The sequence below is a fragment of the Anomaloglossus baeobatrachus genome, chromosome 11, assembly GCF_048569485.1.
Source record: "Anomaloglossus baeobatrachus isolate aAnoBae1 chromosome 11, aAnoBae1.hap1, whole genome shotgun sequence".
Taxonomy (NCBI): Eukaryota; Metazoa; Chordata; class Amphibia; order Anura; family Aromobatidae; genus Anomaloglossus; species Anomaloglossus baeobatrachus.
In genome coordinates, this window is record NC_134363.1 from 167,353,420 (window position 1) to 167,378,410 (window position 24,991).

Here is a 24,991-nt window from a genome sequence, read left to right on the forward strand (position 1 = left end):
ATAATCTGTGTCCTTTAAAAATGAGCAGTTCGGACCAGTGTGTGATGAAAGTCTTGATATTGTATTATTCAATTGCCAGTAACGTAGAAAAAACTACGTCCTAATAATTCCCCAGAATCCACACTGCGGGAAGAGGAAAAATGTGGAAACCTTTGACAACCCGGTAGGATCAAATTTTACATACTAGTCTTATATAATCCTACACGGATCAAGACCTACGTAAACAAATGAAGGCAATATCATCATTACCACAATGAATAAAAGTTTATTAATTAATTAAATAGAAAATACATCTAAAAACATATATGAAAAAATCTCATTTTGATGTGTCCAAAGTAGTCAAGTCATAGTTTGGTGATCCTTGCTTTGAGTGACATGTCTGGCTTGATTTGTTCCAAAATTAATTTGTTTCTTCTTCTTGCCATCCATGGTAATGGTAACATCCTTCTCCAGCCCCACATTTCTAAGGTGTTGATTCTTCTGTCTTGTTTCTTTATCGTTTTATCGTCCAGGTTTGGCATCAATATCTTACTATAGAAATGACCAGACTATGTACGAGCCGAGACCAGACTATGTACGAGCCGAGACCAGACTATGTATGAGCCGAGACCAGACTATGTACGAGCCAAGACCAGACTATGTATGAGCTGAGACCAGACTATGTATGAGCCGAGACCAGACTATGTACGAGCCGAGACCAGACTATGTACAAACCGAGACCAGACTATGTACAAGCCAAGACCAGACTATGTACGAGCCGAGACCAGACTATGTACGAGCCGAGACCAGACTATGTATGAGCCGAGACCAGACTATGTACGAGCTGAGACCAGACTATGTACGAGCCGAGACCAGACTATGTACCAGCCGAGACCAGACTATGTACAAACCGAGACCAGACTATGTACAAGCCAAGACCAGACTATGTACAAGCCGAGACCAGACTATGTACGAGCCGAGACTAGACTATGTACGAGCCGAGACCAGACTATGTACGAGCCGAGACCAGACTATGTATGAGCCGAGACCAGACTATGTATGAGCCGAGACCAGACTATGTACGAACCGAGACCAGACTATGTACGAGCCGAGACCAGACTATATACGAGCCGAGACTAGACTATGTACAAACCGAGACCAGACTATGTACGAGCCGAGACCAGACTATGTACGAGCCGAGACCAGACTATGTACGAGCCGAGACCAGACTATGTACGAGCCAAAACCAGACTATGTACGAGCCGAGACCAGACTATGTACGAGCCGAGACCAGACTATGTACGAGCCGAGACCAGACTATGTACGAACCGAGACCAGACTATGTACGAACCGAGACCAGACTGTGTAGGAACTGTTATAGAGAGGGGGAGCCAGCACTGCCTATGAATGGCATGCAACAAATAAAAAGTGTAAAATTCACAAATTCATTCCTACTGTACTATAATGCAAAATGAGATTTTTAGTAAACAATTGATCAATAATTTGAGCCACCCCTGCCACATCATGGCAAATCTCAATAGGGGGGTCCTACTCTATATTATATAATTTACCATTGTGCCATACGGCTTCCTAAATATTTTAATAAGCAGAACCATATAAAAGCAACACATATACCTGTGACATTTCAGAACCGCTCCCATGTTGCAAAGACAGATAGCTGCCAATAAAGGCAGTCCAAGTGCCAGCATCAATATCTTACTATAGAAATGACCAGATTATGTACAAACAGACCAGACTATGTACAAACCGAGACCAGACTATGTACGTGTCGAGACCAGACTATGTACGAACCGAGACCAGACTATGTAGGAACTGTGTCTTCCTCACCAGTGAAATGTTCCTCGACTTGAGAACCTTGTCCAGTGACGGCATTGTTGATTTACCCATAGCTATTCTCTTATTAACTTCCAGTGTCGTCGCTGCATCTTGCGTGATCATTGATCCAAAAAGATTGAATTCCTTTACAACTTCCAGTTCATCAACGTCCATCTTAAATGTGTTCTGGTCGTACCTGCCAGTAGTCAATATCTTTCTTTTCTTTATATTGAGTAGGAGTCCCATGTTTGAGCTCTTTATCTTGACAGTCCATAATAAGTCCTTCATTCCATCTACACTTGTTGATAAAAATTCCAACATATTTCCTGGTATTTACCCGGATTTATGTAATTTTTTGTCCACATTTAGACTCAGCCTAAAGGATGCAAAGAAATAATGTGCAGAACCTGTCACTAATAGTGCTACAATAATGGCAGATACAGGACCACATCAAGAGTGACAACTAAATGAACTTCAAATGCCATGCCAGCCAGAGTATTGCTATAACAGTGCCAGCCAGCGGGTCTCAATATAGGAAAATGACTATGGAAGTGGGAGAGCCTGAGTGGAAATATATAAACCCTACAGCCCCGCTTCATGACTTCTATTTTGTACTTTAGTCTGTTATACAGAGGTTTTTACAAACATCGCCGACTGTCATGGCAGCATCAGGATCTGCTCAGGCTACAGATTCTGATACTCCGCCCTATAACTTCTCTGATGTCTGTGATCATTGCAGGCAGACTCGGGTGTCGACCAATAGATTGGTAGTTCATAGGCAGATTAGCAAAAGTTAATCTCTGCTGGTCTGCTTGTTAGTCTCCTTTGATCACATGTTGTGGGAAAGCCAATCACATCTGTGTCATCTATATATGTTGGCTAGATCCTTCCTTCTATGCAAGTTATAGTTTACATAAGTTGGTCTGGTGAGGTGTAGTGATCCAGACTTACTGATGATTGTGAAAATTAAAGTTGAGAAACAACCAGCTCACCCAGTCCCGAGGAGAAACAGGAGAAGTAGGATGGTGCATGGACTGGTACACAGGTCAGCCATGCTATAGTCACAAGGATTAAACAGGAAAAAAAATCCAGTATCCAAATCCCAACGAAAATCTCTTAAAACATCCACTTATTTGGTATACATTAAATCAATTTTCTCTTTTAACATGGTACACACATTGCGGTATGTGACGCATTTCGGACGTTCCGTCCTTAGTCTGACATTCCACCCTATAACCTCTGATGTCTGTGATCATTGCAGGCAGACTCGAGTATCGACCAACAGATTGGTATTTCATAGGCAAGCTAGAAAAAGTTAATTTCTGCTGGTCTGCTTGTTAGTCTCCTTTAATCACATGTTGTGGGGAAGCCAATCACATCTGTGCCATCTATATATGTTGGCTAGATCCTTCCTTCTATGCCAGTTATAGTTTATATAAGGTGGTCTGGGGAGGTGTAGTGATCAAGATTTACTGGTGTTTTGGTACTTGTTGCTATGTGCCATTGTGGTGTTAACGCTTCTTGTCTTTTTGTTGCTAACTTCCTTTTCTTGCTTTTCTCATGAGCCTCTTATTGTTTATTCCCGTGAGTTTGCAGTGTGTCTCAGTTTTGGATTTTCCCTGTCTGTTTTTATCTTTGTTTCCATCTCTCCTGACGCTTCCTTCCCTGGTGTGAGGGTGGAATCAGATTAGTTCTGGTCAGGAGCTTAGTCAGGCATGAAACTCCGGCATCACCACTATTAGAGGTAACCCTGAGTTTAGGGACAACCTAGGGACCCCAACCGAGAGGGACAGCATAGGAGCCTATAGTCATATTGTGACATATACTTGCTGAATTGTGAGCTGCAGAAAGATGCTCCAGATTCATTAAGACAAGGGATAATCGAATATCACAAATATTCGGCTTCACAAATATTCGACGAATAGGTCGCCGCTATGCGAATATTCGATGCGCAATGTAAGTCTATGGGACCCCGAATAGTTGCTATTCGGCAACTATTTGGGTTTACCATAGACTTACATTGCGCATCGAATATTCGCAAATAGTCGGATAGCGGCGACCTATTCGTTAAATATGGGCGTTGCCGAATATTTGAGGTATTCGATCATCCCTAATTAAGATGTTTACCTCCATGAATTTGGCACCTGCTTCAGTTGTCACAAGAAATGTGTGCCACTTTTTGAAGTAACATGATGACTTTGTCAACCATGTCTCTTTCTCGGAAAAACTCTGCTCATTTTTCAAAAAGTTGTCCAAGCTGGTCAAGACTGGTGCAAAAACAGAAAAAAATTGCAAAATGTTGGCACAACCATAAGTTTCACAAAAATGTAACTGGTGAAAACTGTTCGATAAATTGGGGCTATGACTCTGGTCTTTTTTGACGGAGGCCCTCAGAGACCGGTATACTTCCACACTGGATTTCCTTCCTACTAAAAAAAAGTAAGTTCACAATACAGTCGTAGGTCACCATAAACGTTTGTACATTGGCTTACAGACTCACTTCTGTTCATGTGTTGGAAATCTTTCATGATGGAAACTCCCAGGAATTATTGGTCAGACTTATTTGACTAAACCTGTGATCAGTAAGTCCATGTTCTTCATTGGTATTAAAATACTGCCATAAATAGGAGAACGTTAACCACAAATTTGCTAGTAATCGAGGGGCCGTGACTCATGCCATAGGTGCTCACAGTATTTGTATGAGGGGTTGCAATAGAAATAGTGGACAGTCAACTGCAACAGATATCATTTTTTCTTATCGGTCTCTTGGCTTCTCCATCTGCACCACCATGATTTGTGGTTGGATTTTCGGCATCATCTTCTACCTTCTACACATCTGCTCCGGTAAGTACAGTGTAATTGTTGTGTCCCTTCGTCATTAATAAAAACCAAAAATGAACCCCGGCACTGGGGATGGGGTAAATGTTTAAGAAAAAGTCCTCCTTGAAAGAAGCAAATGGTTCCATATTCTGTGGCTCTCTCCATAGACCATGTTGCTTGCCGACATCATAAAGATTATCTGTGTAGGGAACGAGAAATGAACCCCGGCACTGGAGATGGGGCAAATGTTTTCGAACAAGTCCTCCTTGGGAGAGGCATATGTTTCCCTATTCTGTGGCTCTCTCCATAGACCATGTTGCTTGCTGATATCATATAGATTATCCGTGTAGGGAACCAGAAATGAACCCTGGCACTGGAGATGGGGTAAATGTTTTCGAACAAGTCCTCCTTGGGAGAGGCATATGGTTCCATATTCTGGGGCTCTCTCCATAGATCATGTTGCTTGCTGATATCATATAAATTATCCGTATAGGGATCCAGAAATGAACACCGGCACTGGGAATGGGGTAAATGTTTAAGAAAAAGTTCTCCTTGAAAGAAGCAAATGGTTCCAGATTCTGTGGCTCTCTCCATAGACCATGTTGCTTGCCGACATCATAAAGATTATCTGTGTAGGGAACGAGAATTGAACCCCGGCACTGGAGATGGGGTAAATGTTTTCGAACAAGTCCTCCCTGGGAAAGGCATATGGTTCCATATTTTGTGGCTCTCTCCATAGACCATGTTGCTTGTCGACATCATATAGATTATCCGTGTAGGGAACCAGAAATGAACCCCGGCACTGGAGATGGGGTAAATGTTTTCGAACGAGTCCTCATTGAGAGAAGCAAATGGTTCCATCTTCTGTGGCTCTCTCCATGGACCATGTTGCTTGTAGATGTCATATAGAATATTTATGTAGGGTGGAATAAGCCCTTTTTTTGGCCAAGGCAGGTTTTCAAAACATGTCCCACCATAGTTTGTCCAACTGTCTCATGAACTCCAGGGACCATCATTAGTACCATTTGTCTCCTATTGCAATTTTCACCGATCCCACTACTTACTTTTCCCAGTGCTGGTGGTCAAACATGTCCAGTAACCTAGTAGGAGCACTAAGATCCTCTTGTACATAGGAATCAATATAATTCTGATATTTCATAGGTTAGCCCAAAAAAAATCAGCGCTCTACAAGAGATGCCTTTTGCTCGAGTAGTGAACTCACTCCGACAATGTTCTTTTGAAGCAGTTTTTAGATATCTCTGCCATATGGATTATTTTTCTTGTGCCTCAATTGGTGACAACTAGTGATGGACGTATAGTAACTATTCGAGTTCTGATTATTCGTAACGAATACCAAAGTTCTGTTCTGGAAATCGTTAACAAATACCGAACCTAATGCAAGTCACTGGGGAACCCGAGCAATTTTTTTTGCCGTGACGAATACTGATATAGTTCTCGGTATTCGGTAAGCATTATTCGAACACGAATAGCTATTATTCGCACATCACTAGAGACAACTGATGATAAAATAGTATCACTTATCATCTGGATTTTTTTTTACCAGTTACTACAACAAAACTAGTGAGCCAGATCAAAAAAACACAAAATGTGACTTTTTTGATCCGGCTACTTCAAAGGATATTGTCATGAGCTGTCCAGATCCGCACACACGGATTACCACTACGGCGTCGAACTCTGTTCACATTGCAGAGTCCGACAGGCAACCTAGTCTCTCTCAAGTGCTCAGCTTTCCTGGGCGTTGGTTGAGTTGTTTCATTGCTTCCAGCCCTGCTGGACTTAATCCTTTTGGAGCGTGTGCAAATCTTCTGAGAGCCGGGTTGCTAATTACCATCCACAGCTGGTCTCTTCCTATTTAAGGCAGGGGAGTGCAGTAGGAGAATGCCGAAGATAGCTTCAGCGATCCCAGTCTCAGTGGTTATTCAGTTCATGGAGAGCAAGAGTTGCTATTCTGCATGGTGTGAACGTTCCCGTTGTGAGTTTATTCACTAACCGTTTCGTTATTTCCCGGTATACATATTGTCTCCCCTTTATGTTTGAGTGGAGTGTGTATGAGGTTTCGTTCTCCCTTGTTAGTGTCTTTTCTGTGGGGTTTTGTTACTGGGTCTCCTGACCCCTCCCAGGGTGGGAGGGAATAAGATCAGGGCTCGGACAGGAGTCAGGGTCATGCTGGGGGCTCAGACCTTGCTACCATCAAGCCTACCTCTGAGATAAGGGACAGGGCAGGGTCTTGAGTCTGAGGACCAGCCTAGGGGCCCCTTTTCCATCAGTATGTACCCCGTGACAGGTATGGTGCAACAATGGGTTCACCAAATTAATTTTAATGAACCCATAGCACTCTGGGATATTTGTTCCTGCATCAATTGCCCTTTGGTGTTTCATTTTCAGTCCTAAGAGACAAAAATATTGAATGTCTGAATATATATCAATATCTGTACTTGAACTTATAGCTCTATAAGAAGACCTCCATATAGCAATCTTGGGATTGGGTAACTATTGGATCCTATAACTAGTAGGAGAGTTTGGGAGAATAAGGAGATGTCTGAGGTTAGAAAAATGTCCATTGGATAGCGTCACAGCTCATCTCCATTTAGAAAGCACCTATTGGTGCTGTTTTTGGGGAAACAAAAATTCTCATCTCTTACCACCCAATTGTTGCCATTACACACACAAATCAAGACGTCCCTAACCGAATATTAAAACCTCAGATTGCATCAAACAACATCAATGTAGATGGGGACCCGGCTGTACGGACACCCCGCTACGGGAAGCTACATAAATGAAATATCTAGCTCCACAAAAAAAAAACAAGGAAAAGCCGCACTGCACATACAGTATATAAGGAACTTTTGACATTAATATTTTTTATTTTTTATTTTATTGATGATTTGGAGGAACCCAAGAAATGTCCATTAAACAGTCAAACTCAACCCCAGGGAAACTTCTACACTATCTGATGGATGGATATGAAGCAAAGCTGAGGCCAGTAAGAGACTGGAGAATGGCCACTACTGTGCAAGTAGACATAGTGATCCTGGGTATCCTTTCTGTAGTAAGTATACATCTCTAATATAACATATTATGTATATATTTGGGGGTTTTAATTTTAAATTCAAATTTTTAAATTTGAATAAACATTCTAATTCCCGGTGTGAGCGGGTGGTCATGTGACCGCACTTGTACGATTTGTATACTTGCGGTCACGTGCTGGATTAGACGCTTGTCTTCTCGTCTGATTCTCTCCGTCATGTCTATTGCTATAGACACTGTGCTGTGTCCGGGGAGCCTGAGTAATGCTCGGTTACTCTTGTCAGAGCTAAAAGTGGACTCCCCACTTAACATTTATGCCACGCGTCAAATGAAATCTGTTGGTGAATCCTTTCCTCTCCGTCTGTAGAACATAATCTCTGTTACATTGCATTATTATTTTGTATATACACCGTGTGCAGAATTATTAGGCAAGTTGTATTTTAGAGGATTTTTTTTATTTTTGATCAACACCTATGTTCTCAATCAACCCAAAAGACTCATAAATATCAAAGCTTAATATTTTTGGCAGTTGGAGAGGAGTTTTTTAGATTTGGCTATCTTAGGAGGATATCTGTTTGTGCAGGTAACTATTACTATGCAGAATTATTAGGCAACTTAATAAAAACCAAATATATTCCCATCTCACTTGTTTATTTTCACCAGATAAACCAATATAATGTCACAAAATTTAGAAATAAACATTTCTGACATGCAAAAACAAAACCCCAAAAAATTAGTGACCAATATGGCCCCCTGTTACGAACCGGCGCCGCCATAGCCGCAATCAGCCTGCTGCGGTTCCTGTTGCGCCCAGGCGGCGGCTGCCGTTCTTGGCCGTGCCTCGTGTCGTCCAGTTGGCTGCTCCTTCCACCACGTCTAAGTGTGGAGAGGCGGCTAGTGCGCATGCGTGCACCGATTTACCCCAGCCAGAGTCTAAGCCCGGTGTTTTGCCTAGTGAGCATGCTCAGCCTGATTGTGTTATGTCTGAGACTAAGTCCTCAGTTCAGGCTACTGAGCATGCTCCCACAATTAACCCTAACAGCCTCTTTGCACAGGTACTTGGACTTCGTGCTGTGTCTAAGTTCTGGGATGTGCCTACTGAGCATGCTCAAACTGATAGTCTGCTTTCTGAGCCTGTTGCTCAGGCTACTGAGCATGCTCAGGCACTTAGTGCACCAGAGGCTAGGTCCGGTAAGGACCTCACTGAGCATGTCCGTGAGGTGGCAGGCCCTAATAGGGCAGAGGGTGTCAGGTGTCCTGATGACGTGGCAACTCGGGACTGGCTCGCAGAGGCCCGCCCCTATGATCTGGCACCTCACCATTGGTCGTCAGACGATGACTGGTGAAGTGTTTGGGGCGTGGCTGCCATGAGGTCATCAATGACGTGGCGGTTCCGGATAGGTCGCATGTGACGTCACTGATCACATGGCACTCTGCTATTGGACCTTGGTGGTTCCACCCTGGGTTTGGGGTGGACCCAGGTTATAAAAGGGGCTGGAGACAACATGGAGGTGCGCAGTCTTCATTTAGAGTTCTTGGTGGCATAAGCCTTGCTGGAAGCGGTAGGTAGCGCTAGGCGAACGGTGCCTTTCACACCAAGATTCGTGGCTCAGCACATGAGGGTCAGGCGCCGTACTTCCTTGCTACCGTTCCTGTTGTGCTAGAGCAGTCCAGTGGCGTTAATTGGGCTGCGGCTGCTGCGTCACCTGTTCAGTTGTGCCTCCTACGCACACGGACAGAATACCTGTTGCGTCACCTGTCCGAGAGTGCCCTCTACGCACACGGACAGTGTACCTGCTGCGCCACCTGTCCGGTTGTGCCCTCTACGCGCACGGACAGCAGCACCCCAGAACCCCTGTGAAGTTAACAGGGTGTTCCTTGATTGGGTGTGTGAACCCTATTATCCTCCTCAGCTTCCCAGTCAAATGCTACTGATGTGGCTACCTGGTCTGACGTGTCCTTTACGCACGTGGCCAGTCGAGTGGTGGCCAGAAACGCTAATCGGAGGACCGCTCGGCCTGACGTGTCTTACACATGTGGCCGACAGGGCGCTGTCGCAGCGGTCTTCTCGGTCAACGCTAACTGGTTACCATCCGGCCTGACGTGTTGTTACACACGTGGTCGGAGTAGCGTCCGCTCCACCGAAACGCTAACTGGGTTGTCGTCCGGTCTGACGTGTCCCTACACACGTGACCAGTTCCTTGAGTTATCTCAGAGCCATCCAGCTCTATAGTCTCCGCCTAATCCACAGGGTGCCGGCAGCTCCATTACCATCTGGAGCACTGTGGGCCCCGACTGGCGATTGGGATATATACCCCTGGTCCTAATCTGCCCCCTTTCTTTCTGATGACACTCAGCAGCCTCCATCCATAGATTCTGTCAGTTGCTTGATCTGTTTATGTGGCGCCCCTGTCCTGGTCAGGTGCCACTGAGTACTGCACCCATGCTGGGTCAGTACTTGCAGGTAATCCTAAAGGTTGGAATAGGGTGTGTACGCACAGACACATAGCAACCAGGTCTCCCACACCTTTAGAGGGGACCCTTGAGCAAGCCCAAGAGGGGGCTTGCCTCCACATCTTGTCAAGGGGTGTAGGAGAGGGACTGGAAGCTAGGTTGCAGAGGCAGTTACGGAAGTAAAGGAGTAGTGAGCCAGTCTGCTAGTGAAGCGCAGGAGTGGCTAGGAGACAGTGATTTGCGCGCGCAGAAGCTAGTGAGACCCTGCACGTGTAGTAGCCGGGTGTGGGGGGGAACGATTACCTGTGAGTCAGCCTGAAAGACACCTGCAGAGAGGTGGCCGAATTCGGGGACTGCTGGTAGCTAGGCACGCACGGGGAAGAGGTCCCTAGAGTGGATGTCCATTTATTGATTTGCTAAGCCTGCCGGTGAGGGTACTGGATGTACCTCACCAACCTACACAGTCCGAGCCTCAGCAGCAACGAGGGGGCCCATAAGAGGGATCGAGCCTGAAGCTGTCTCACTTGGTCTACGCTGCTGGCAAATGGGCCAGAAAGGGGAGAAAAGGCAGTAGCGACTTCCCTGGATAAATCCCACGGTACTTTAAGTCAGGAGTTATCCGAAACAAGAAGTGCTAGGAAGGCGAGCTAACGGTTACCCTGAGACCGGCCTAAAAGGATACCTGATATTACCTGGTTAATCTCAGCATCGCCCGGGTTCCTCACCAAACATCTAAAAGTGAGTAAAACAAGTTAAAAGACTTTCCGGACTGAGCCTGAGTTATTTTGGGACCTGTTGTTCCACATACTCGAGCCCCTGGGGCCAGCCTCACTCACGGGAAGCCATACCACCAGACTGCAGATTCCATCAGCCCCAGACGCTCATTAAACCAGCAGTGGCGGTCACCCTTATCCCTGACCGCAAACCGTGAGTGGCGTCACAACCTGAGATACAAATAACCTGACATACCTGTTGTCAGACGTACCAAAGTGAAGACTCTGTGGCGTCCCAGAGGGTGGAGTGATGTACCTGAGGCGACCGCTGCAGGTGGGCGACACATCTACGATCAACATTGCATGCAGCAGCCACCACAGCTTCCAGACACTGTTCCCAGAGGTGTACTGTTATCTCTCCCTGTAGATATCACATTTTATAAGGGACCGCAGGTTCTCTATGGGGTTTAGATCAGGTGAACAAGGGGGCCATGTCATTATTTTCTCATCTTTTAGACCTTTACTGGCCAGCCACGCTGTGGAGTAGTTGGATGCATGTGATGGAGCATTGTCCTGCATGAAAATCATGTTTTTCTTGAACGATACCGACTTCTTCCTGTACCACTGCTTGAAGAAATGGTCTTCCAGAAACTGGCAGTAGGTCTGGGAGTTGAGCTTCACTCCATCCTCAACCCGAAAAGGTCCCACAAGTTCATCTTTGATGATCCCAGCCCATACCAGTACCCACATCCACCTTGCTGGCATCTGTGTCGGAGTGCAGCTCTCTGCCCTTTACTGATCCAGCGTCTGGCCCATCCATCTGGCCCATCAAGAGTCACTCTCATTTCATCAGTCCATAAAACCTTTGAAAAATCAGTCTTAAGATATTTCTTGGCCCAGTCTTAACGCTTTATCTCATGTTTCTTGGTCAGAGGTGGTGGCTTTCAGCCTTCCTTACCTTGGCCATGTCCTGAGTATGGCACACCTTGTGCTTTGTGATACTCCAGTAACGTTGCAGCTCTGAAATATGCCCAAACTGTGGCAAATGGCATCTTGGCAGCTTCACGCTTGATTTTCCTCAATTGATGGGCAGTTATTTTGCACTTTTTTTGCCCAACACGCTTCTTGCGACCCTGTTGGCTATTTGCCATGAAACGCTTGATTGTTCGGTGATCACGCTTCAAGTTTGGCAATTTCAAGACTGCTGCATCCCTCTGCAAGACAGCTCACAACTTTGGACTTTTCAGAGCCCAGCAAATCTCTCTTCTGACCCATTTTGCCAAAGCAAAGGAAGTTGCCTAATAATTAAGCACACCTTATATAGGGTGTTGATGTCATTACACCGCACCCCACCTCATTACAGAGATGCACATCACCTGATTTACTTCATTGGTAGTTGGCTCTCAGCCTATACAGCTTGGAGTAGGACGACATGTATAACAAGTATCATGTGATCAAAATACTCATTTGCCTAATAATTCTGCACACAGTGTATTTATATTTATTTATATATATTTATTTATATTATTGTCTAATATATTATTATTTTCTAATTCTAAGGATGAGAAAAAGCAACTGCTGACAATATATTACTTGTATAATCAGGTAAGATGCAAAATAACAGATCAGACCCAAAAATAATAGTAAGACGGAGGCCGGGATATATAAAACATGACATGAGGCAATACATTAACTACTAGATCACATTTAAATCAAATATTGTAATATTTTTATTTTTTTCCCTCTTTTTCCTTCTTTTACGCCACATTTGTGTAAATGGAATTGGTCAGCAATGATCAATATTAGGAGAACCTAATAAGAATCTAAACCCTCTTACATACACAGATATACAGTATACATTACACATATACAGTACATACATTACACACATAAATATACAGTACATACATTACACACATGTATATAAAGTACATAGGTTACATACTTTACACACATGTATACAGTATATACATTACCCACTTTACACATACAGTATATACACTACACACATGCAAATACGGTGCATATATTACACACATACATATACAGTACATACATTACACACTTAATACACATACATATACAGTACGTACATTACACACATGCATATAAAATATAGAGATTACATACTTAACACACATATGTATACAGTATATTCATTACACACCTTACACATACAGTACAGTATATACACTACACACATACATACAAATACAGTACATATATTAAACACAAATATATTTACTATATATATATATATATATATATATATATATATATATATATATATACACAGTACATACATTACACAGACATACATAGTACATACATTACACAGGTTACACACATACATATACAGTACATATATTACACACATATATACTACATACATTAGACTTATACATAAATAGTAAATACATTGCACACGTATGTAGTACGTATATTACGCACATATACAATACATATATTACACACATAAATAGTACATATATTACACACCTTATACACTTACATATACAGTACATACATTACACACATAGAGTATATAGTACATGTATTACACAGGTTACACACATACATATATAGTACTTAATCACATAAATAGTAAATACTGTACATTACACACATATATAGTACATACATTACACACATACATACACAGTACACATATATAGTACATATATTATTCACATACATATACAGTACATACATTACACAGATACAGCACATTACACACCTTAAACACATACATATACAGTACAAACATTACACACCCTACACACAGTACATATCTGTATATCATTATACACCTTACACACATATATATGCAAAATCACCGAGGAAACAGAAGATGGTAGAATTCAATGTCAGGGACGTATGGCAAGCAAGAAACCCTACAAGAAACCTAATGTGAATGGATATCACAATAAACCTAATAACTTTTATGTACAGATATATTTAATGTCCAGTTCTTATTTTGCTGACCTGTAGAGAGTCCTTGCCTGGTGTTTAGTGCTGTGTTATGTAGGGTGTGCTTAGTGTTACACTTATCTACAATGGTGTTTTGTCTTCATAGTACTGGACTGATGAATTTCTTCAGTGGAATCCAATGGACTTTGACAGTATGACTATTATTTCCATTCCTGCTGAGAGCGTCTGGTTTCCAGATATACAGATCGCTGAACTGTGAGTGCAATATAATAACCTGCGTGATACTGGACAACTAAGTGGAGAGATAGAGGAGAGTGAACCCCAAGGTCAACCTCCCGAAGACAATCCTGACCCCATAAAAGACCCCACAGATTTTATCCCCATCCAATATCTTTAGCTTGTAATCCTCTTCCTTGCCAACTGCTGGAGTTACCATAATGGTACTGGGGCAAATATTAGAAAAAATGGCACCCAGTAGTGGGGAGGATTACAGAAATGGGAAGGGGGAGGTATTTAGCTCCTTGGGGGAGGACACCGGGTTCCTTTTCTTTTGAGAGCTTAGACCTTTCCCGGGAGGCTTCTGATGATTTCAGGGTTGTTGGCCATGAGTTATGTAGCATTTGTATTGATTGTATCATGTCTACTGATCACATTTTCCCTCTTTTCGCAGTGTGGATTCTGGGAAATTATTAGGAGGACATAGTTTTGTCTACATTACTAACAATGGGCTAATAAAGTATCAGACGGCGCTCCGACAGTCATTCGTCTGCATGTTCTACATCTACTTCTTCCCTTTTGATGTACACAATTGCACTCTGAGTTTTCACAGTCAGCTTCACACACGTACGTCTTTTACAATTTTTATATCAATTCCAATACTCTGTCATTTGCAGGCCTTTTATCAGACACTGGTCTGCATTGCTCATTTTTTAAAGGGTTTTCCAGCAACACAGATTCTTAAAGAATTGTAAAAAACTTATCAGAAATTAGGAAACTTCATAATATACATTCTGTTACAGTTCTGCTCTGTTCCCGAACTGTCCCATGTGATGCCGTGACCTCCAGTTCCTCACCTCTGCTACAGTCTGTTTAAAGCACAGAGTAGAGTTTTCCAGTCTGTGCTTTGCTCAGTGAGTTCTGATCCTATAAGGGATGTTGCTGGCAATCATTGGCCAGTTACACAGGAATGAGGGTGAGCAGGAGCGAATAATGCAAGTCTAGGGTGTCACGGTAGTTGTGTGTAGGATGGTACAGATGCTAGGCCGCGGGGGGCTCCACACTCCTACACCATAGAGAGTCAGTGTGTGTGTGTGTAGGTCTTCAGGTTGGGTTTGTGACACTTACTATTGTCTTTGGGTTGGTGTTCATCACCTTGATGTAGACACAGTAGACAAACACATGACACCAAGGTTCTCTTGGCAGATCAAAGTTGAACAGTTTATTTTCCTTTTCACCATGATGACAGATATGACCTCACTCCTCTGCTGACTATGCGTTCTGGGGTGCTCCGTCTCGGCCTATCCCTGCTATCTTGGTCGTCCCATTCGTACGCTGCTGGGTGTGATGCTCGACACTATGTAGCGTAGTGTGATGCTAGTCAATAGGTGGCACTAAATACTACTTGCGTGCAGTGTGAACAAAGAGGTAGTCAAACAAACCGGGATAAGGAACCAAAAGGACAAGACAGGACACAGGGAGTAGGCAGAGACAAGATCAAGATACAGGCTGAGGGTCAGGATACCAGGAGAGTATGTATAGGATATAGGGAGCAGATAGAGATGTGGTCAGGAGAAGGTCCGAAGTCAGAAGCCAGGAAGTAATGACAAAGTCAGGGGGCGGGCAGAGCAAGGTCAACTACAGTCCAGGGTCAAGGAGCCAAGATCTTGGTTCCCATACACAAACGAGAGCCAAGAGCACTTACTGCAGAACCAGGAAATATGACTGGTGATGTTCCAGGCGAGCATGCTTCCTAATGAAGCAGAACAATCACCCGGAACTAGGAGCATCTGCGAAAGCCCCTCCCAGCACCAGCGTTCGACCCACTAATGAGAAACAACCAGTCCACAGGAGCTCAAGACAAACAGCAGAGCATCTAAACCTGCAAAATGCTCTGCGCGATAGAACAGGCAAGTACCGGCTTTGCAGGAGAGCATGGCAGAACATCATAGAGCACAAGATGCTCTGCACATCGGAACCATGACACCGGGTCTGTGCCTCCATTCCCCGCCCCGACACTTATTCTCACCACTGTCCGCTTCTGGGCCCCGGTGGTTGTCTAGTCTAAAGACTTCCCTGGGCCCGTCAGGGTGAGCCGTAGGCTCCGGACCTTTAGGAAGTTAAGTTAGATCAGGGTTCCTTGACTGTCCCTTACTCCATGACACATCTTTATAACCAACCCACTTGCCATTTGTCACTCTTCTTCCTATCTTACCTAACACCTAACCTCCCGCTGCTCTTACCCGACCGCTAGGTGGAACTGGCCACTACCTAGTCCCGGCTGTGCTACATCGGGGACCCAAACTTCACTAGCAGCAACAGCAACACCACTACATTAACAGCACATTTGGTACCTAAAACACATTACTCTGGCTACACAGACAATTATCATAAAACATTAAGAGGGGCTCGACCACCTCCTACACGTAGGCGAGGGGTTGACTCTGGTACACTACATAAAATACATGGTCCTGGTGGGGTGTGCGGACTTATGTCATGTGGGCTTGTGAATGTTACCTCTGACTTCCAGCCAGTGAGAAGTTGAGATCACAATATGGCGCCGCTGGACTAGAATCACGTCAATAAAAGGTGACTACGCCGGAGGAAGAGTATAAGAGAAGGGGCAGGGACCTTAGATTAGCAGCACTGCTGCTGGACTTGTCCTGTAAGAAAATATGGGTAGCATGATTTGTAGACTCAATACAAGGACAGCAAGATCATGTTACTAATTTATTTTACTTCGGTGTCTGGAAAAACCCTCTATGCTTGTTGCACCTTAAAGAAAAAATATGTTAAAGTCAATATCTACCTATTTATAGTGCAATAATTGTAGGCAGGAGTGGATAGGATGCTGTAAAGTAAGAAGACCTAATCCCATCTGCCTCTTGTTTTCAGTTGAGCACATTAATTTGGCGGAATGGATAGCGTCAGACAATTTGAGATTGGAACTGCAAACGCTTTTCTATCAAGGGGAATGGGAACTTTCCTATATGTATTCCACTTACAGAGTGGAGTTTGACGAAGGCAAGGAATACGCGGTGGTCGCCTTCCATGTGAGTTCCATTTCTTCAGTTGGATGCCATTCGAAATTTTGCAATGCATGACTATATTAACTGTACATGGTATAATTTGAAGAAGCCCCATCTCCTTGACCCCATGGCCATTAAACGCCTTAAGTGATGGGCCAGTCTACCCTAATCTTTATTTCAGTATCTCATTTGTCACAGGATTGCTATGCAAGCCCAAAAACTAGGTTACAAATGTTGCACAGCTTCTAGCTTCCCAGTTGCAGAAGAAAGTTCACAGAGCAGATTACATGGGATAACAAGCTCTTTACTTCTCAGAATATTAGATAAAAAAAAAATATGCACAGTCATACAGCACTGCATCAGGAAGAGATACCAAAACCAGTAAGAACAAGAGACTTTTACAATACAGTGAGTAAGGAAACTTTACACAACATCACCATCTACTGTTAGATCAGCATAAAGTCCTCCTTCACACAGACAAAGAAGTCCTCATCTGTTGCATATACCAACAACAAACTCACATTTTATTCAAATATTATATATATATATATATATATATATATATATATTTATACATATATATATAATTGCCTTACTGAGGCTAATGCAATATAGGTATGATTAAAGGGAACCAACCACCAGGATTTTCCTATATAACCTAAAGCCAGTGTTATATGGAGGTATTCATACTTATCTTCTCCCCCTGTTAGAATTAACTTTTCACTAGCAGGACCTGTGTGAGGTCATACCCATGTGACTAGATGGGGCAGGGCCTCAGCAAACAGAAAAATGTTGCTTCTTGGTATCAGCTTTGTTTGCTGAGGCGCCGTCCCTTTTGGTCACATGGGTATGACTTCCCACATGTCAAGCTAGTGAAAAGTTAAAACGATTGTAATTATCTGATCCTCAGCTGCTGTCACTCAAGAAGCTGCTGATTTTATAAACTTTACTTTCTTGGATTTCAAAACCTAAACATCCGAGCTGACCACTACAGATATGTATAGAATCTGCCTGATAGTGCCACTATAGCTCTGGCTTTAGGCTGTATACGAAAATCCTGGTGACTGGTGTGCTTTAAGAATTCATTCAGTTCGAAACGCGTCACCCTATATTTCATTTTTTTCACTTTTGCACTTTGCTCCTTTTTGTGAATTTTTTAATAAAATGTGATTTTTATCATATTGTTTTGGGATTGCTGGATTTCATCCAATTTGAAGTCCACTGGAAGAAGCTCCTGCCAGTGGTGTAACTAGAGTCTGATGAGCCCCAATGCAAAGTTTGAGCCTGAGCCCCCCCACACATATTGGTCAGATGTATGGGCCATCGTAGCTTTCTAAATTCTATAAAGACAAATGAGTTACCGCCTTATCCTTCATTGTGTAGTACTAACCCCCATAGTGTACTAATGTCCCCCATCCTGAGCCACTTCCTGGTAAATATGTCCACCTTCCTGGTATATAACCTCCTCATATTTATATCCTGGAATATATGGCCCCATCCTGGTATATATCCTCCCATCCTGGTATATATGTCCCCATAATGGCCCCATCCTGGTATATATGTCCCCATCATGGCCCCATCCTGGTATAGATGTCCCTATAATGGCCTCATCTTGGTGTATATATGTCCCCATAATGATGGCCACATCCTGGTATACATGTCCCCATAATGGCCCCAGCCTGGTTTATGTCTCCATCCTGGCTGCATCCTGGTACATATGATATCCGTGGGTGCTGCATACAGTAATAAATATAAACAATTATGCTCATCTTTCCCCCCACTCCCCCAGTGTCCTCCTCCAATGATATGGCATGTCGCATCTGACTAGCATGTAAGCATCACAGTGCGATCGGCTGCAGGGTGCCATCATATTTTCTGCTCCCCTTGCCTTGGTTTATGGGTGTGGGGAGCAGTGAATATTCATAGTCTTAATCGGCAGCTAGCACATTGGAGTGCAGGGACCTGACAGTCTCTGTGCTGCGATGCATTTCAGCTGGATGTGCACCTGTGAACACACATCCAGCTGAAACACGAGCTGGGGCTGGCAGGCCCCCTGTACCCCTGGGCCCGGTCATGGTCGCGATCACTGTGACTGTGATCGTTACACTCCTGGCTCCTGCTCATATGCCCCTTCATTAGTGGCCTTATTCCAAATGTGTCACAGGCTGTAATGTCCTGGAGGTGGATTCACGGGGACGTGCACCGGACTCCCCCAGTGAGGCAATCCGGAGCTAACTCCTATACAGGGACTGTCTGATCACCCCACCAGAGGGCCTAGATGCACGGTAACCGGAACACTAGGGGTACGGGGAAAGAGGTATTGAGGGATCTGCACAGGAATGTCTCTGAGTCCAACGGACACCATATGCGGGATGGATGACTGGAACTGGGTTCAGGTGCCAGGTAGGAACAGCAGACTGGGTCCGGGTGCAGCGAAACGTGCAGGCTGCTGTTACCAGGTGGAGTCGGGGATCGGTGACGGGTTCAGGCTGATGGAAGATGGTGGGATCCTCAGCAGTCAGTCACCGGAACACTTCCCGGGGAATCAGCAGTCAGGAGCAGGTCAGGGCGGCAGACGGACTCTGTGGAAGAGACAGTGTTAATAGGGAGACAAGGCACAGAGGGACCTGGACACCTAGCTATGGGAACACGTTGAACAGGCACCGCCCACCTGGAAAGGGAAGTCTTATATACCCTGTACCTGTATCTGTCATCCTGTTCCCAGGATGTTGGCCCTTTAAGAAGAGGTGAGTGAGTGCGCGTGCCCTAATGCGCATGCACGAGGCCCAAGTGCCGGAGGCCAGTACAGGAAGCTGTGAAGGAGATGCAGGGGTGCCAGACAGAGTGTCCTGGGTCGCAGGGAGACGCCGGGGCCGGTGGACGGGAGGCAAGGAGGACGCACAGGAGGGGGAGTAAGAGGAGCAGCAGCGGGCAGGAGGACCGGGGACCAGGGCGGTGAGTGACAGGGGGTGCCGAGACCCGGGGAGCGTGACACAGGCCTTTATACTAGTCTGTAAGGTAGCCTTTTTGGCCACTAGCTCCCAGTATATGTAAATCTGCAATGCTTTCAATTTGTGAGCATAGATCAGAAAAATAATAGTATAAGCCCTTGATGAAGGTTTCAAAAATTCACAAAAACTTTAAAGAATTTATTTTTTTGGATGCAATTGTCCGTTTAAATGCTAATATATAAAATACAATGTCTTTGAAGAATATATGAACTCTTACTAAATTATTTCTCCGTAGATAATCTTTAAGAGACTCCCCCTGTACTATGTTGTGAACTTGATCGTGCCCAGCATATTTTTGATGATTTTGGATATCATTGGATTCTACCTCCCCAATGACAGCGGAGAGAGGATTTCCTACAAGATCACTCTGTTACTCGGTTATTCTGTGTTCCTCATTATAGTTATGGACACATTACCGGCCTCATCGCACACAACGCCATTAATAGGTATGGCGGACAAAGTTCTAGAATTGGTGTTTCTTTGGTGTTTTACAGTGGCTTCAACGATATAAAAATAAAGAGGTTCCAAAATGGTACAAAATATGAAAAGCAAACAAGGTTCAAAAATATATTTTAAGTTTTTCATGCCCAATTTCAGACTACAGATCACTTTGTTGTCCTAGGAATAAGCCCTTGGCCAACATGTCAACCGGTGGCTTTCTTGTGGAGTACACGGTAGTGCTTGTCATACCCATGTGACCAGAAGGGGCGGGGCCTTAGCCAACATAGCTGATACCAGGAAGCAACATCTTTCTGTTGGCTGAGGCCCTGCCCCTTCTGGTCACATGGGTATGACATCAGCAGAGGTCCTTTTAGTCACAAAGTAAATTGTTTCTATAATAGAATTAGCAGAAATAACAGGGGGAGGGGATAACTATGAATACCCACCCCAGCTATCAGCTGATTGGCAGCTGCTGTCATTCAAAAAACTGCTCATTATACCACTACAGGTATGTATAGAATCAGCCTGATCGTGCCAGTATAGCACTGGCTTTAGCTTATATAGGAAAATCCTGGTGGTTGACGCTCTTTAACTCTTACTATATACTTGGAAGAAAAAGCATAAAAGTCTTCTCACCGCTACAAGGTGTACCCAACAAGATGGTCGTAACCTGTCTCCAGTATGAAAACCTTATCGGGTGTCAACTGACCACATATTTGTTGGAAATGCAAAAGATTACAGCAAAACCAAAAACATAAGCAGGAGAACGCAGAAGACCACAGCAGCCCATGCCCATGATCAGGGTTCGGTGCGCTGCGGTCTTACGCTTGTGTTCTCCCTACGGAGGATGTTTGGGACTCCGCAGCAAAGAATTGACATGCTCTGGCTCGGGAAGCCGCATCACAGGTCAGTTTTTGCTGCGGGCTGCACACTTGCAGTGGGCAAGAGATTTCTAGAAATCCCATTGACTGTGCTTGTACTGTACAATGCAGTGTTTTGGACACAGTGAAAACATGCTTCATCGAAGATGCTAGAAACACTGATCGTGGGCACGTACCCTAACAGCATGTTAACACTTTGGCCATTTCACAGACAAAACCCAAGGAAAGAAAAAAAAAAAAAAACCCAAAATGAGCATGTACCCTAGAGCAGGCAAATTGTATTTTATCCGTATAGCTTCCATGGATGGGTGTTTGATTCAGGACCCTCCCCTGCTCTGCCGTTATTCACAATGATGTTATTGGACAGCTCACATGGTAAGGTTTTAATATTGGAGACAGGCTAGGACCTTCCCGATGGGTACACCTTGTTGTGGCGGTATGGTGTTTATGCTTTTTTCGATTGTTTTTTGTTTTTCCTTGGGTTTTCTTTCAGTTGGAAGAGTACCTCTAGTTATTTTATGCACAATTCTCCCGTTCATACTGTATTCCCTAAAGAGGACCGGTCACATGCAATAAATGTGCCATTTTTGTTTTACCTTGTGTAAATGCCACTGTTGTCCTGAATTTTTTATTCTTTCTCTTTTGCTCCTGCATCCTCTGTTGCCAAGACATGGCCTTCTCTTGTGGGTACGTAAATCCAGTGTTTGTATGTCATGCAATGTTCAGCTCTAAAGACACCTGCTGGCACTGTGGTGTCAGACTATGTTCACACTGCAGAGTCTGACAAGTAGGCCGGGGCCACACGGGGACTAATGCAATCCTCGCATGACACTCGGCTCACGCTGGCAGCACAGCAGGAGTCGAGTGTCATGCGAGTGTCACTGTGACTGAGGTCCGACCATGTGATTGGACCTCAGCTGCGGGGTGCGGGCCGGCGCTGAGGAGGGGAGGGCTGGCACTGCGGAGTGGAGGGAGGGATTTATCTCCCTCTCTCCTCCGTTGCCGGCTATTGCCATTCTCACTCTGCACTCGCGGTACACTGGTGTACTGCGAGTGCAGTGCGATTTTTCTCTCGCCCCATAGAGCTGAATGGGTGCAAGAGAAACAAGTCTCGCATTACAATTGCAATTGTTTTCTCGGTCTGATTAGGGCTGAGAAAATAATCGCTCATGGGTGCTGGCACATAGGCTAATATTGGTCCGAGTGGAATGTGATAAAACATCGCATTCCACTCACTCCGATTTTCATGCCATGTGACTTAGGCCTTAACCTGAGGCTTGTGGATTGTTCAGCCAGAGCCGGGCATCGGCTGGTTAAGGTTCACTGGTCTTCAGGTCTGCAGGAGTTAACCCTTGCAGACTTGTGAGCAGGATCTAAATGCTCAGGTTTTCTGATTGCCAAGTGCAGCTGTCTCCTCCCTATATTAAGCATGGCTTTCTTCCTGTATGTGCCGATGATAACTTTTACGATCCTGATCTTGTTGTTGCTTCTGTTTATCGTTATTCGTGCTGTGCTATTGAGTGGTATGAGCGTTCCTGTGATGACTGCCACAAGGTGGCGCTAGACACTACTAGTATACAGTACATGGAGAGGTAGTCAGGCAGGCCGAGATCATAAACCAGGAGGGCACGACAGTACATGGGGGGGCAGACAGAGATGAGGTCAGGATACAAGCCAATGGTCAGCGTTCCAGGAGAGCACATACAAGATACAGGTAGTAGGCGAGGATGTAGTCAGGAGGAAGTTCGAGGTCAAAAGCCGCGGATGTAACAACAGAAACAGGGGAGGACAGGCAGAGACGGGTAAACAGCAGTCCGTAGTCGAGAAGCCAAGCCCTGTACAATGAGCACCACGGGAGGCAACAGCACAACTGTAAACAGGAAGTATGACTGGCGACGTCCTAAGCTAACATGCTCCCTAATGAAGCAGAGCAATCACCAGGAACGAGAAGCATCTGCGAAAGCACCTCCCAGGAGCAGCGAGAAACCCCATGCTGTGAAACCATCAGCAGAGCATTCATCCTGCAAAACGCTCTGCACCATAGGCAACATATACCGGCTCTGCAGGAGAGCATGGCAGAACAATACATAATGTTCTGCACAAGGAATCGTGACAGCTCCCCTGTTGTGCGTTACTTCCTCCTCTTTTTTGTATCTACCCTGTACATGTACATGTCGCGGGCGGGGAGGAGGGTGTCAGCACACCGCGCTCACCCCTTCTGCTCGGGTCCGGCAGCTGCTCAGTGGTGGCTCGAGCGGTGGGCCGGATCCCGGGGTTTCTCGAGCGGCACTCCTCGCCCGTGAGTGAAAGGGGGGTTTTGGGATGTTGGGATAATGTCCGTGACGCCACCCACGGTTGTGGTGATGTGTAGCACCACCGCTGCTCAATGCGGGGATCCCGGGGATGGTGATGGGGAGCAGCCAGGTGTTGTGTTGCCCCTCCGTGGGTAGGGGTTGGTGATCCCGGGGCCCGGTGATGGCTTGGGAGGTGCAGGGCTTGGTGGGCGCAGGGACGCGGGGGCAGCGCTGTGCCTTGCGGCACTGTGGTACTCACTCAGCCTGAGACTTGGACACAGTTTGTACGGTAAACCAAACGGCTGGTAGGACGGTCCCACAGACGGCTGCTTTGCTTCCCCGGTAGGTGACGGTGATGTCCCTCTTCCTTGCACCTGTATGTACGGATGGTTGCGATGGGTCCCCACCGGTAACCCGCTCCCCGGCTTCAAGCTGGGCCGGAGGAGCACTACACTTTGCCCGCAGGCGCTGGCCCTCAGAGACTGGTGCCCTGGCGGTGGCGGTGCCTCTGTTGTACAGGTTGGACTGTTGCCTTCAATCGGGACTTGGTTGTTGGGGGAATCTACGTCCCCTTCACTGACGGATTCGGCAAATTTGGCGACTCCTAGCCTTGCCGGGGTCCGAGAGGCCCCTGCCCTGGTGCTGACTGTCTTTCGGAACACTGCTCCAGACCACCGGGCACACAGCCAACGGGGTCCTTCCAGGAACTTCCAAACGGTCCCCCTCCGGACAGTCACCGCCGTCGCTGACCTTGCTGTTCTGGCCCTACACAAAGCTGGGCTCTCAGGCTTGCACACTCTCTGCTCTGTCACCACTTCTTGCTTTCCTCCTTTTCCACTTTTCTTTCCTTCACTTTCACTTCTCTGTTGTTTACTCTAGCCCTACCCGGGCTACTCTGCTGTTGACACAGGCTCACTCTGGGCTCATCTCGATGTTTACTCAAGCCCTGCCTGGGCTAATCTGCCTGGCACTTCCTGCCTCCAGAGCTGTGAGCTCCTTGGTGGGCGGAGCCAACCGCCTGGCCCACCCCCTGGTGTGCATCATCAGACTCCTGGAGGAAGGCAACAAGGATTTTTGGTTCAGCTTAGGTGTGCCTACCTGGGATGTGGGGTGTGGTGGTGTGTGACCTGTGTCCCCTGGCTTGCCAGGGCGACACATTCACCCTTAGCAAAATGCAGACCGTCCACGGGCTGCCGTCCTACACCGGTTTTATTTTTCTGTAAAAGGGATAACAGGGTTAAACAAACATAAGCATTTTTAATAAATCTTCCCAAGATGGGAGGCACATTTTACTTTTAACGTTTCAACGGTATACGGTCACGGTTTCCGCTCTCTCCC

General features: G+C 45.4%; 1 protein-coding gene across 1 annotated transcript in view; it reads left to right on the top strand.

The window, feature by feature from the left end:
* Nucleotides 1-24,991, top strand: part of LOC142256024 (5-hydroxytryptamine receptor 3A-like) — a 69,208-nt gene that overhangs the window by 35,139 nt on the left and 9,078 nt on the right. The window contains exons 2-7 of the mRNA XM_075327520.1: nt 7,548-7,705; nt 12,411-12,455; nt 13,927-14,036; nt 14,452-14,624; nt 16,893-17,050; nt 20,273-20,483. Of these exons, the coding sequence (XP_075183635.1) occupies nt 7,559-7,705; nt 12,411-12,455; nt 13,927-14,036; nt 14,452-14,624; nt 16,893-17,050; nt 20,273-20,483 (844 nt within the window). The 5' untranslated portion in view covers nt 7,548-7,558. The remainder of the gene's footprint in view (nt 1-7,547; nt 7,706-12,410; nt 12,456-13,926; nt 14,037-14,451; nt 14,625-16,892; nt 17,051-20,272; nt 20,484-24,991) is intronic.